This window comes from Drosophila miranda, chromosome 4 (genome assembly GCF_003369915.1).
Source record: "Drosophila miranda strain MSH22 chromosome 4, D.miranda_PacBio2.1, whole genome shotgun sequence".
Classification (NCBI taxonomy): Eukaryota; Metazoa; Arthropoda; class Insecta; order Diptera; family Drosophilidae; genus Drosophila; species Drosophila miranda.
The window spans coordinates 29,656,183-29,669,117 of NC_046677.1; the positions used below are offsets into that span (position 1 = coordinate 29,656,183).

Consider the following 12,935-nt stretch of genomic DNA (forward strand, 5'->3'; position numbering starts at 1 on the left):
AAAGAAAATAAGAAAATAATAGTTGAAAATAAGGATGATACAGATATTTACTCGATGATTTTAATACTTTTTTTTTTTTAGTTTTTTGTTCAATAAAAAACTTTTTTCAATTATGTTCTTTATAATCCTAAGACTTTGATAAAAAATTAAAGAATTTAGACTTGTTTCCACGACCAAAATGCAGCATATTCAATTATTTAATTTAATATAATATATTCCGAATTCAAATACACTTCAAATGCACCTCAAATCCACATTTTGTTACCAACAAACCCTGCTCATCCCTGCTCATTCTACCCCCGAGGGGGTATACCCCTGAAATCTGCCTACTGCCTGCCTGCCTGCCTGTCTGTCCCATATGGAACATTACGTAGGCGTGGTCAGCGAAAATTTCATACAGCCATTGCACTGGATAATCGCAGACATAAACAAAAAAGTAATCGCAGCCAGAAGGACGGCAAAGGACAGAAAGGAGAGAGAGAGAGCGAGGAACACAAGAGCTTTCCTCTGAGCCATGACGGAAGTTACTTTCTTCTTTTTTGTCTATGTGTGTGTGGGTGTGTGATGAATGAGCCTGTGAGGGGGATTTGCAGGATGCGATATACTCCTACGGAGGCGCTGCCTCCCCACTTGGGAGTCGATTTTTCATTTGGCTTACGTATCATCAACCAGAACTTGTCTCTCTTTCTCCCTGTTTTCTGTTCTCTGTTCCTTTTGGTGCTCGTATCTCTGCCTGACCAATTCCATTGTCGTCAACGTCGTTCTTCTTGTTCTCCTACCTCCTGCCTCCGCTCTGCTCTGCCCACCACTGATGCTTCCTGCTGTCCCCTTTCTCCTCCACTGCTTCTTCTTCCGCCCCTCTGCCCTCTTCTGCTTCTAAGCTCTTGTCTTGGCTTGGACTCGGATTTGTGTGACCATCTCTTCTCTGCAGTGCCTCTCCATAGCACTTCCTCTCTATGCCCCTCCATAGCACTGTCACACTTCCTCTCTGTGCTCCCCCCCCCCTCTCTCTCTCTCTCTCCAGCTGTCCCCCATCTTTTGTTTCCATTTGTCGCTTTAAAGCTTTGCGCCTCAGTTGTTGTTTCTCTCATTGTTGTTGGCGGCTCTATAGTTTTTGGATTTTTCGTTTCCTCATTGTCTACTCATCACATCTTATTTCTTCAATTTTTCTCGTACACGGTATTCGTGGGGTATTCAAGATCAGATCAACATAAACATCGAGAAAATTCTTTCATAGAAATACCATCTGGAACTCTTGCTGGATGGATATTTCTAACCCAAGAAAACCCTGTACAAAGCTCTGAAAATTATCAAAGTTCCTAGAAATTTGTATATCTTTCAGATTTAGAGACTTCCCCATCGACTAACCAACATTTGCTCGACTTGCCGGGTACCATATAGTCTATATAGATCTCCCATATCTTTCCCATTTGTTTGTGGCTTTCGTTTCGGTTATTGTTGCCTTTGATAAATTGTGCGCTTTTCGTTTTGACACATGTCAGCGTTTGTCTGCCCCCAAAAGCGGCAGGGAGCGGCACAGAAGAGAGAGAGAGAGGGAGAGGAGAGGCAAGTCTAGGCTGTACTAAAAAATACCCCCAAAGGTTATCACACTTTTTTTTTTAATTTCGTGTGCACTCCCTCCATTTTCCCTCCATTAAAGTCTCTGTCTGCACCTTTAACCTCAATCATATCTCTGGCTCTGTCTCTGTCTCTGCCTCTGCCACCGTACCGACCTTTAACCTCAAGCAGATCTTTGCCTGAACTTTAGTTTTGGTCAAACTCGCATCTAGTTTTGCGGTTGATGTTTTTCTTGGTGACATTTTCAGGCCTGTCTGTCAGGGCACCTCAGCTCGAGGCCCTGTGGCCGGGCCCGGGCCCAGCATGTCCTGTCAGAGTGTGTGTCCTGTCCGGCCAGCGGGCCCATGTTTTGTGTCCGTGTCCGTGTCGGAGTCCGTGTCCGTGTCAGACGTCACTTTATGCGCCTGACAGCGGCAACAATTTTATTTACTTAATTTGGCTTTAGTTTGTCATTTATTTACTTGTTTGCCACAACAACAGTTGGCCAAAGTGTCCTCTGCTCCTCCACCACTATCCCGTACACGTGTATCTCCAGTTGCCGTACAGATCTCCGGGTTCTGGCTACTGGCTACTGGCTACTGGCTTCGTCGTGTGCGTTGCTAATGTGTGTTGCTGGCACTTTGACGCTGACGTTGATGTTGTTGCAACTGTTTCCTGACTTTGCTTTTTTTTTTTTTGGGAGCAGGGTATCTGTTATTCTATGATCTATTTGTTTGGGAGAGAAAAGTGTACTTACTCTCTAATTATACTAGATTTTATGGCATGTATTTTTGGTACCCTTTTTGGGTTTAATTAACAGTTTTTGTTGCGGTGATTTTCACTAAAAAACCTATATTTTCACAGGTGATATTTTTTATTTGAGCCCCATAAAAGTATACCCTTTGAAAATTCTACTTGTAGATCTATCTTTTCTGTTTACAAAACAGAAAGAATCATGGCAATATCTTTAGCCAGTTGGGCGCTAAAAATGTTGAAGTTTCAATGCTTTTATTGGTATTAAAATTGCCACTGGGATATCCTCGGAATAGCCTTGAAGTATCTGGTAATAGTCCCTCTTTTGTCTGATTTCTATATATTTAACTATATTTTTTCTATCTTCAGTTCATATTTTAGGGCATTCATTATACTAGATTTTATTGAGATTTTATATATAGTTAACTAACAGTTTTTATTGAAGCTAATTTGCGATTAAACGATTGCTCCTTTTTTCATTTTTCGGAATACAAAAAACCTATATTTTCACAGGTGATATTTTGTAGGTAAGTAAAATTCTACCCATAGAACCATTTTTTATCTTTATTAAACAAAAAGATTCAAGGCAATATCTTTAGCCAGTTGGGCGCTAAAAATCTTGAAGTTACGTATCCTCGAACCAGCCTTGAAATATCTAGTTATAGGGGCTCTTTTCTATGGCTTCTATATATCTAACTAGCTTTCTTCTAAATATGCGAATGTAAAATTTTACCCATAGATCCATCTTTTCTCCTTATTAAACATAAAGATTCAAGGCAATATCTTTAGCCAGTTGGGCGCTAAAAATCTTGAAGTTACGTATCCTCGAACCAGCCTTGAAATATCTAGTTATAGGGGCTCTTTTCTATGGCTTCTATATATCTAACTAGCTTTCTTCTAAATATGCGAATGTAAAATTCTACCCATAGATCCATCTTTTCTCCTTATTAAACAAAAAGATTCAAGGCAATATCTTTAGCCAATTCGTCGCTAAAAATCTTGAAGTTACGTATCCTCGAACCAGCCTAGAAATATCTAGTTATAGGGGCTCTTTTGTTTGCCTTCTATATATCTAACCAAATTTCTTCTAAATATGCGAATGGAAAATTCTACCCATAGATCAATCTTTCCTCTTTATTAAACAGAAAGAATCGTGGCGATATATTTACCCAGTTCGCCAAAATTCTTAAAGTTTCAGGGCTTTCTTTGGCATTTAACTCCCCTTTGGGGTTGCATATCCTCGGAGTAGGCTTGAAATACCTGGCAATAGTGATTCTTTTGTATGGTTTCTATATTCTTCTCTCTCCAGGTCTTCTTTCAGGGCATTCCCGTATTCGTATTGCCTGCTCCTACATATATGAGAAGGAGGGTCCCTCATTTGGTTTTATTTGTAACACGGTGACACATTTTGCTGCCCGCACTTTATTGCATATCGTTGTAGCTGTCGCTGTCGCTGTCGCTGTGTCCCTGTCGCTGAATACTGCCGGACGGAGGAGCAGAGGCAGAGAAGAGCGTGCCATTGAATTTTTTATGAGAATTTAGAGCAAAAGTTGCTCGTTTCTTTGTTTGTTGTTGGAGTCGGACGACGGCGACGGCGACGGACTCCGGACCCGTTTTTGTGCTGCTGTTGCACTTTGGAACTTTAATTAAATATTTATTTCAATCATTTTTGGCCAAATGGAAGGAGACCTACAAAATCCATTCAATGTCAGAGTAAGATCTCACACACACACACACTGCGGAGAGGGGAGAGGGGGGGGGGGGGGACAGGGCACTAACATTTGTCATTACACATTAATAGCGCACCATTAATCTTTTTCGGACCGGGTCGGAATGGATGCCAGTTCCGGGGTCTGGACCTGGGCCTGAACCTGAATCTGAATCTGAATCTGAACCTGCGGCAGCGGCAGCGGCAGCGGCAGTGGCAGACGTCGTCTGTCGCACAAAACCGTTAATTAATGTATGCCATTTAGCTGGAAAATTGCAAAAGGGAAACACTCTCACAGACACGTACACGAATCTAGAGATGGGAGTCCAAAGGTGGCTTTGGATGGGGAAATGGCAAGAGCACGTATGGAGGATTATGAAAGAAGAGTCCTGGGAAGCCAGAGATGGCACTGTGATAGACCCATGAAATGGGGCATCTTTTGTAGTGCAAAAAGTACGAATTGAATGCCCTTTTTGGAGGCTGGAATCTATAACCCAATGGCCACCTTTTTGACCATCGCTAGACCCTCAATCACGCTGCCACCACTGCCGCACATGTGTTTTGCCCGGCCCATCATAATGAGCGCCAATTTAGTGCCCTTTTGAAGGTGTTGGGGGGGGCCTTGTGGGTGGTGGCTGGAAGGTAGTCGACTGAGTGGGTGGATGAATGGGCTTTGGTTGGCCGGCGGGGAGGTGGGGAGTCTTTGTCGCCACCGCAAACAAGCAAAGGCAAAAGCCGCAGCAGCGCAGCCGAGCAGTCGAGCAGCCGAGCAGCGACGTGGCTGAGCTCCAGTGCCCAGCAGGTATGCTTGATTAATGCTTTATAACAAGGAGCGCACACACAAAGCCCACCCCAGTCCCCCTCCCCCTGCCCCGACCGCTCTGAATGCACAAAGGATCCCCAACACCACACTCATTGGCATTTGTGTCGCAGGCATCGTGCCTGCATTTTAACATTAATTTAGTGGAATTTAGTGCAGAAAACGATGGAAGCCTTTCAGCAACAGCCTCGACACATGTTAATCCCCAATCCTGCCCCCGAAAAGCCACGAAAACGATAATGAGGGTTCCTTGTAAGCTTCGATTAAGCATCGATTTGGATTGAGGGGAAGGGAAGGGAAGGGCATGGGCACTGTTTCTTCTAAAACTTTGAACTATTTTCAATTTATTTGTAACCAAAAATAAAAGCACAGGCCGCCCTTTATCGCTTGGCAGGCGGTTTCTCCTCTGTTGTTTCGGTCCTCAGGGACGATTTCCGTTTCAAGGGCTTCAACGATCTCCGCACCGAGCTCCTCACTCTATCCCTGGAATTACAAAGAATGGATATAAATATTAAGAAAATTAATACAAATTATTGTCCCTCTCTTTCCACTGCCTCAAAGAAAATTCTTGCCAAACGAGTGAAAATGAAAACGATTTTCCAGCTTCTCCTGCGGCGTTTTTTTCTATTTTTTTTTTTTGTTTAATTTAATTAAGAAATTACAAACTCTGAGACAGTTCCGATTATTATTATTTTCACTCCCTCACGCTGCACTTTTCTGCACGTTTTTTTTTATATTTTTTTAAATGTAAAAATTCTATTTCTGCTGAGATTTTTTGCCCTTGAGTGCTTCCTGTGGCGTTCGTTCATTAGGCAAAAGCGGAAGAAAGGCAGCGAAGCGGCAAGAAAAAGTGGAAAAAATCCACCAGAGAAGGTCTGCTCGACTGGGAAGTACCTGGTAATCATGGGAGGACTTTGGGGAGAAGAGAAGGCCTGCTCGACCAGGAAGTACGTGGAAGACTTCAGAGAGGTATGTGCTTTGCTACGTTTTTGGGAGACGACAGGAAACATTGCCTGTAAAATCATATGATATTCAGGGAGCTCCCAACACAATATACCCCTAGTCCCCCCCACTCGATTGTTGGGTATATGGAAAGCTAAACCTAAAATGAAAAGTGAAAAAGTGAACAAAAAAAGGGGGAGAAGGAGAGAGTGTGTCTAAAGAGTTGAAAGGTTTATTCACTTTGCCGTCTGGTGCCTGGAAGGGCGGGCATGGTAATGGAGACACATTTTCCGAGCTGAACATTAAGTAATTATAAGTTGGAGCCGGGAGCCGGCAGTCGGGAGTTAAGAGTTGGCTCAAAAGTTGCAAGTTGGCATTCTGCATCTGGCCAAACATATTGCATGCCGACAGACACTGCGTATGCGTAATGTGTTGAATAATTAAATTGTCAAACAATTGCCTTCGAAGGAGAAGAGACAGGAAAATGTTGACTCTTGACTGGGATTGGGATTGGGATTGGAATTGGGATCCATTGTCCGACTGGCTGTGCTCTGGAAAATGCTGCTTAATCATCTTTAATTGAAGAGCACTTGATGCCACTCGATGGAAATGCCAATTGAACCCCGAACAATGGGGTTGAAGGCATTGTGTCTAATCCTGTTTTAATCTCCATACGAATTTGCATTTAGTTTTTGTGGGAATATTCATGTGCTCGCTGATGGGTTTGCAATCATCAAAATGCTTTCAATTAAACTGTATTTATTATTCAGCAGCAGTTAAAACAACAATCAACTCTGGTCTTGCTTCTCTCTTTTTTTGGCAGCGAATTTTGTGAGCAAACAAATTTTAATTGAATTTGATTTTGTTCATTTGATGGCCGCCAAAGAACTACCAATATCGTGTTTATGATTTCTTTCCAACATTTATTTGCCCGGCAAGAGGGGGGATAGCAGGAGGGGGAGGGGGAGCTCTCTATTCAAGTGGGAAAAGCTTTTAGTCAGATTGCCAGGATTTACTAAAGATTCCACCGCAAATCTGTTGAGTAATGAACAGACGATTCGATGTGTGTGTGGGCAGGTCCCTGGACGTTTAAGGATTAGTTTGAGAGATGAATATCCATCTATTTATGAATATTAATCGTTATATGTACAGAGAGTTGCGTTTTAAATGTATGGTAATCGGGGAGCTGCCCAAGGAATGTGCCATCAAGGGATTGGACTCCAAAGACGACGAATCCGCTTAGGACACTCCCAGTTTTGGGCATGGAATGCTCTGTAGAGGTTAACGTTTTAATCAGGCGTATATTACCGTGTATTCCTGTACTTTCTTACCAGTTCCTCCCGCCAGCTTTATTCGGATCGCCATCGTCATCCGCGCCGGGCCCGTCATCATTATCGTCCCTGGGCTCCGGTTTATACTCGTCTTTTTTCTCTGGCTCGGCTTCTTTTCTCTGAGGCTCCGGTTCTTTTTTCTGCGGCTGCTCTTCCTTTTTCTCAGGCCCCTCGTCTTTTTTCCCAGGCTCCCCATCTTTTCCCTCTTCTGAGCCCTCTCCTTCGGTCTCCCCCTCTTCGGTGGACTCTTGCTGGGCCTTAGACAGGCTCGACCTTGCCCTGGGCTTCGGCTTGGGCTTGGGAGGAGGCGCTTCTCTGCTGAGCGGGGCGATGCCGAACCATTCGGGCCTGAACTGCGCGAGTGTCTCGAGGCGCACGGCCGCCCGCTCGGACCAGCACTGGGGCAGGCCCTTCTCGGGCACCATGACCACCTTCAAGCGGGCATCCGATGCCGCCTGCACGCCCTTGATGGTCCCGTCGAAGACCAGGGTGCTGCTGGCGTCGGCCTCCCCCAGCCGGGACATGGCAATCAGGTAGACATCCGGCTCCGGCTTGGGCTGCTTCAGCTGCGGATCGTCGGCGCAGACCAGCGTCTCAAAGTGTTGGAAGAAGGCCTCCCGGCCGCGGATCTTCTGGCAGTAGAGGGCCTCGCAGCTGGAGCTGATCAGAGCCATGCCGATGCAGCACTTCTTCAGGTGGCGGACGAGTCGCTCCACGCCCTCCATCAGGGGCGGATTGCCGATCAGCTCCGAGGCCCGCTCGTTGACCTGCAGCAGGAACTGCTCCCAGGACACGGGTATCTTGCACTTGCGGACAATCAGCTCCGCCATCTCGCCCGTGGCCATGACCCCCACCTGCAGCAGCAGCACCTCCGGCACCTCGCGATCGTACCTGGCCGCCAGTTCGATGAGGGCTCGTCGATAGACGTTGCGGGTATCTATAATTTGGGGAATTGCCAATTAGGATTCTAGGGCAGTGGAAAAACCTCTCACCGAACACCGAACTCTCCAGGTCGAAGATGCAGTAGCAAATGTTCGGCTCACAGCAGCTTGGGGCACAGCCCACGGGTTGGCAGCATCTGTTGCACATTCTCTTACGTGACGAAGGAAGTTTTCGAATTTTTTAACAATTTTTACACAGCATTTACCGAATTTTGTACACATAAAACTGACAAAGAATTTCCAAGTCGATCAAAGCTAGATATGACAACATTTGTAACTTCTGCGGCAGGCCCCCCCCCCCATATATAATATACAAACAAATTACAAAATGGTTGAATGGTCAGAGCAGTGGAACAGCTGACAAAATGGTGTTTTCCAACACAGCCAGCCGGCAAAATTTAGATCTGGACCGAAAGCATCGATGTTTCTACAGCACTGCTGCGAAAAATATATATAAATATCCTATATAGAAATTCAGAATCCAAGAAATTAAATGTAAATTTTATTGCATTTTCTACGAATTAAATAGCAGGATTTTCCTTGAATTTTATGGTTTTTGCCTTGTCGTTAGCTATCGATACATCATTTATCGTAATGCATTCTCACATTCTCCCATTCTCCCATCACTAGCCGCCCAAGCGACGCATCGAAAAGCATCTGCCAAAATTTGCGAATACTCTGTAGAGCGCGTGGAAAGGAATTTCTTGTACGGAAAACACTTGAGAGCCTGCAGAGAGTCTCAATTGCATTCGGCCACGGGCGAGATGGCGGAGCTGATTGTCCGCAAGTCGCTAAAAGCCAAAAAGCAGACAATGAAGCGGGCAGCAAAAGGGCCTCCTGCCAAAAACACACGCAGCAAGCGCAAGACCATCATGGCGGCCGATAGCGAGGGGACCGGGGGGTTCGAGCGCGGCTTGGAGCCGGCAGAGATACTGGGCGCCAACGTCAACTCGTCGGGTCAAATCATGTTCCTGATGAAATGGAAGGGCAGCGACTGTGCCGATTTGGTGAGTGCCAAGGTGGCCAACATAAAATGTCCACAGCTGGTCATTGCCTTCTACGAGGAGCGCCTGGTCTGGATAAATAAGAACGGCACCCCCCCTGGCCGCACTGCAGGCGGATCAGACGACGAAGAGGAAGAGAATGACGAGGACGAGAACCAGAAGTCGGATGATGGAGATGGCGAGCCTGCAATCGGAGAAACCGACAACTGATCATATTCCCCATAACCTCACAATAACCTATAAAAATGGAATGTTCTAAAGTCGAATAAAACACAATTCAAGTTGTACACATCTCTCATTGTTCTTGTATTTTATTGTGGATCTCATCGCCTAAGTCGGAGCTTGGTCCTCGTCGCCGTGCGGCACAATGACTAAACCACACAATTTTCCACCACACCAGGAGAGGTTCACACCCCGCGGCTGAGCTGGCTCAAGATTGTCATCTTCCCCATGCCCGGCCTCGGCAGCGCCGAGCGGCACCGAGTCACCCTCTAGAGGCTCGGTCTTTGGCTTGGCGGCCCGACACTCCTTGTCGGGTCCGCGCTGCTCCATCTCCCAGTAGCGATGCGGCGTGTACTTTGTGTAAGGTTGGTCAAATAGTGCGAATGAATTGGAGAACACCTTCAAATCGGAGGCCCCATTGGAGGCATTTTGCTGCGCAGAGTCTTGATTCATTCTGGATTGATCTGGCAAAAAGAATACTTTATTTAGACGTCCGTTTCACAGTTTTTTAACTCGAACCTACCACAAGCGGTGAAGAAGGAAACGCAAAGCCACAAATTACTTGCCAATTGGAAGGAAAAATTCAGATGAAGAAGAAGACACGCGTTTGGTGAAAATTAACGCCATGGAGGGGGGGAAAATGGTCACATCGAAAAATAGTATTTATCGGGTACTACTTGAGGGTACTCTGGATCATCCCCCCAATGAATATTCCCGCTTGAAATAAGCTCCAAAGACACCATGGACATTAAACTATTCCAAAACATTCTTATTTTCATTTCATTAATAGATATCTACTCAAGTATCGAGAGCTATCGATACCACAAAGCTTGGAAATTGCGAATAATTTTGTGATCTCCGATAAATTATCTGTGGCACTGCTCAATAAAGCGTTCCCGCCATGATTGCCCTTTGACATTGGACTCTGGCAACATTCCTGCGAAGAGAGAGAGAGAGAGAGAGAGAGAGAGAGAGAGAGAGAGAGATGCATGAGAGACAAAAACACAGAATAATAGTTCGTAGCCCGCTTCCAGATAGTGTTGGACAGTGTTGGGAAGCGAGCCAGGAAGCTGTCTCTTTCACTTTCAATTATTGTGCCGCGTGGTAAAGCATTCGAGGAAAATATAATTAGGAAAACCACAAAAGTGCTTCAAGTGTTTCATTACCTTTGTAAAAAACAACAATGGGGTCGGGCCTCTCCGCTGCGCTCACCGGCAGTGACGCCAACAAACAGTTGCCTATGGAAGGAGTGCTAGAATTCAGTGGATTCAAAATGTATTCCAGAGCTTCTCAGTACAGGCATCATCTGCCGATCAGCCCGTTGCCAGTCGCCGCCGCGAGCCCCAAACTCACTGCCAGCCAACATCCAGGATGTCTCCCTTGGCTTTGGTGGGGCCTGGACGTGGACCATCGAAGAGGCCCCTGGAGGGCTACTCACCGCTTTCCTCTTGTGTATCCGTCTCTGAAGGAATTCTGAAGGTTCGTCCCTAAGAGGATTCGGAATCCGTTGACAGTTTTTTCTAGGAACTTTGATCCCTACTTACGCTACACATTTTGAATGGCCAGAAACATAGCCCCACTCCCTTTTCTTTCTTCTTTGAGAGATCTGAAGGAAGCATCGTCTGCTGTATTGGATTCTCCTGCAGGAGGCACTCTGCAGGTCTCTTCAGAAGGGGGGCAGTCCAAAGTACTGCGGCCTGAAGGCCTCCAGCGAGCGGAGCCTCAGTGTGGCCGGAGCACTGAGTCGAATGGAGAGCAGGGGATCCGGCACGAGCACAACCTGCATGCCGGCGGCCAAGGCAGCCTCCATGCCCAGTAGCGAGGACTCCAGCACCAGGCAGTTCTCCGGCTCCGGGGGATCCTTGAAGCGAGCGGCGGCTGTGAGGAATATATCCGGAGAGGGCTTGCACCGCTTCACCTCCGAGTCGGAGCCGCCGACGACCGCGTGCTGGAAGACCTCGAAGAGCTGGGCGTGGGGACGCACCTTGAGGTCGTACGACTCTCGACTGCCGCTCGTCTCCAGGGCCATGGGCACGTGGGAGGCGTGCAGGTGGCGCAGGAGGCGCTCCGCGCCGGGCATCAGGCCCACGGACCCCAAGTGGTTCCGACTGTGGAGCCTGTGGAGGCGCTGGAACTGCGTGCGGCTGAGGGGCAGGCCGTAGCTGTCGATGATCATGTCCGCCGACTCCGGGGAGGGCTTGCCCATGCACCGCAGCTTCAGGTCGAACCCGTAGATGTGGCCGAAGGGGTCGAGGATCTGCTGCACCGCCCGCGTGTTCAGGCGCTCGCTGTCGAGCAGGAGGCCGTCCAGCTCGAAGATGCAGTGGGTCACGGGTCGGAAGCAGCAGTGCCGCGACGAGGAAACCAATTCCGACATTTTTCTGGGATTCTAAGAGATTCTGAGATTCTATTTTTTTGTTTTTTCTTCTAGCAAACTTGGAATTTTGATTGATACAACCGGATCGGATGGAATGTGCTCTCTACCCGAACTCGAACTTTGAACAGGTGTCGTAGTGGGGCAGGCCGAAAAGCTGGGGCTCGAAGTCCGCCATCGAGTCGAGCACCTGCGTGGCGCCACTCCGCTGCTCCGCCGGCACCCGGGGATCGGGGATCATCACCACCTGCATGCCGGCGGCGATGCCCGCCTGCAGGCCGTTGGGCGAGTCCTCGAAGACCAGACACTGGCCGGCGTCCGGCGCCGGGTGGAAGCGGGAGGCGGCCAGCAGGAAGATGTCCGGGTGGGGCTTGCCCCGGCCCGGCCGCAGCTCCGGGTCATCGCCACAGACCACGTGGTGCAGGGCGGGGAACAGGTCCCTGTGCGGCTGCGACTTGGTGTGGAAGGCGGCCTGCACCGAGCTCGTGGCTATGGCCATGGGAATGCGGTGATCGTGGAGGTGCAGCATCAGGTCCTTGACCCCCGGCAGCAGCTGGACATTGTTGATGCGTCCGTAGACCACGGAGTCGAATATCTTCAGGTACTCGACCGGCGTCAGCGGCAGCTGCAGCTCCTCGACCAGCTGCCGGGCGGACTGGAGGGCCGGCATGCCCATGTACCGCAGCTTCATCTCGTACGTGTAGGTCTTGCCGAACGGCGCCACGATCTCGTTGATCACATCCGAGTACATGTTTTCGGTGTCTAAGAAGTGATGGAATCGTATTGATGGAGTAAACGAAGGAATGTGCAGGGGCCTACCCAAGACGGTCCCATCGCTGTCGAAGATGATGTGCGTGACGGGCTTGTAGCAGGCCCTGGAAGCCATGGTTACCCCTTCTAGCACGCACCCTACGACTCTGCCCCTACAACATGCCGCCAAAGCTGGGATTTAATTTGAAAATTCAATTTTGAATGCTGGAGCAAGGACTACCCCGCTGATCAAAGCCTCTGCTCATGTCTCGAGGGTTTTAATTAAACAATTTAGACGTCGCCACGGATTCTTGGCAACTTTTCGGGAATCTCCGCCCACTGCGGGGGGCACTGCAGGGGCTGCTGCAGATGTGGCAGAGTTCGGGTTCAGCTGTCATTTTGCTGGCGCCTCTTGGGGCAAGCTGCATTTTTGTAGTATTTGACTAAGTCGAATGCATGCGGCGCACGCTTGCAGCGGGATGCCTCCTCCCTGCCTGCCTGCCTGCCTGCCTGCTTGCCTGCCGCATGTTGTT

General features: G+C 48.0%; 4 protein-coding genes across 10 annotated transcripts; 1 reads left to right on the plus strand and 3 right to left on the minus strand.

The window, feature by feature from the left end:
* Positions 1 to 5,162: 5,162 nt before the first annotated feature.
* On the minus strand, positions 5,163 to 8,335 carry LOC108164276 (pseudouridine-5'-phosphatase). 2 transcript variants are annotated; one of them, XM_017299922.2, is made up of 3 exons: positions 8,104 to 8,334; positions 7,112 to 8,048; positions 5,163 to 5,321 (listed from the first exon to the last, which is right to left on the minus strand). In XM_017299922.2, the coding sequence occupies exons 1-3, from the start codon at positions 8,198 to 8,200 to the stop codon at positions 5,219 to 5,221; spliced, it is 1,137 nt and encodes a 378-aa protein (XP_017155411.1). In that variant the 5' UTR covers positions 8,201 to 8,334; the 3' UTR covers positions 5,163 to 5,218. The 2 variants fall into 2 exon arrangements, with proteins under 2 accessions (XP_017155411.1, XP_017155412.1); XM_017299923.2 differs by lacking the exon at positions 5,163 to 5,321 and adding an exon at positions 6,885 to 7,052 and having other exon boundaries at positions 8,104 to 8,335.
* Positions 8,336 to 8,677: 342 nt separating this feature from the next.
* On the plus strand, positions 8,678 to 9,344 carry LOC108164116 (chromobox protein homolog 3-like). Its single transcript, XM_017299712.2, has one exon. It carries the CDS (start codon positions 8,817 to 8,819, stop codon positions 9,264 to 9,266), a length of 450 nt encoding a protein of 149 aa, XP_017155201.1. The 5' UTR covers positions 8,678 to 8,816; the 3' UTR covers positions 9,267 to 9,344.
* A 13-nt stretch (positions 9,345 to 9,357) lies between these two features.
* Positions 9,358 to 11,682, minus strand: LOC108164114 (probable pseudouridine-5'-phosphatase). Of its 6 annotated transcripts, none has more exons than XM_017299710.2 (5): positions 10,823 to 11,682; positions 10,717 to 10,751; positions 10,445 to 10,516; positions 9,802 to 10,215; positions 9,358 to 9,742 (listed from the first exon to the last, which is right to left on the minus strand). In XM_017299710.2, exon 1 carries the CDS (start codon positions 11,653 to 11,655, stop codon positions 10,945 to 10,947), a length of 711 nt encoding a protein of 236 aa, XP_017155199.1. In that variant the 5' UTR covers positions 11,656 to 11,682; the 3' UTR covers positions 9,358 to 9,742; positions 9,802 to 10,215; positions 10,445 to 10,516; positions 10,717 to 10,751; positions 10,823 to 10,944. The 6 variants fall into 6 exon arrangements, with proteins under 6 accessions (XP_017155199.1, XP_017155200.1, XP_033249492.1 ...); XM_017299711.2 differs by having other exon boundaries at positions 10,445 to 10,530; XM_033393601.1 differs by having other exon boundaries at positions 10,576 to 10,751.
* Positions 11,683 to 11,688: 6 nt separating this feature from the next.
* Positions 11,689 to 12,582, minus strand: LOC108164113 (pseudouridine-5'-phosphatase). The gene is made up of 2 exons (XM_017299705.2): positions 12,472 to 12,582; positions 11,689 to 12,414 (listed from the first exon to the last, which is right to left on the minus strand). Exons 1-2 carry the CDS (start codon positions 12,536 to 12,538, stop codon positions 11,759 to 11,761), a joined length of 723 nt encoding a protein of 240 aa, XP_017155194.2. The 5' UTR covers positions 12,539 to 12,582; the 3' UTR covers positions 11,689 to 11,758.
* Positions 12,583 to 12,935: the final 353 nt, after the last annotated feature.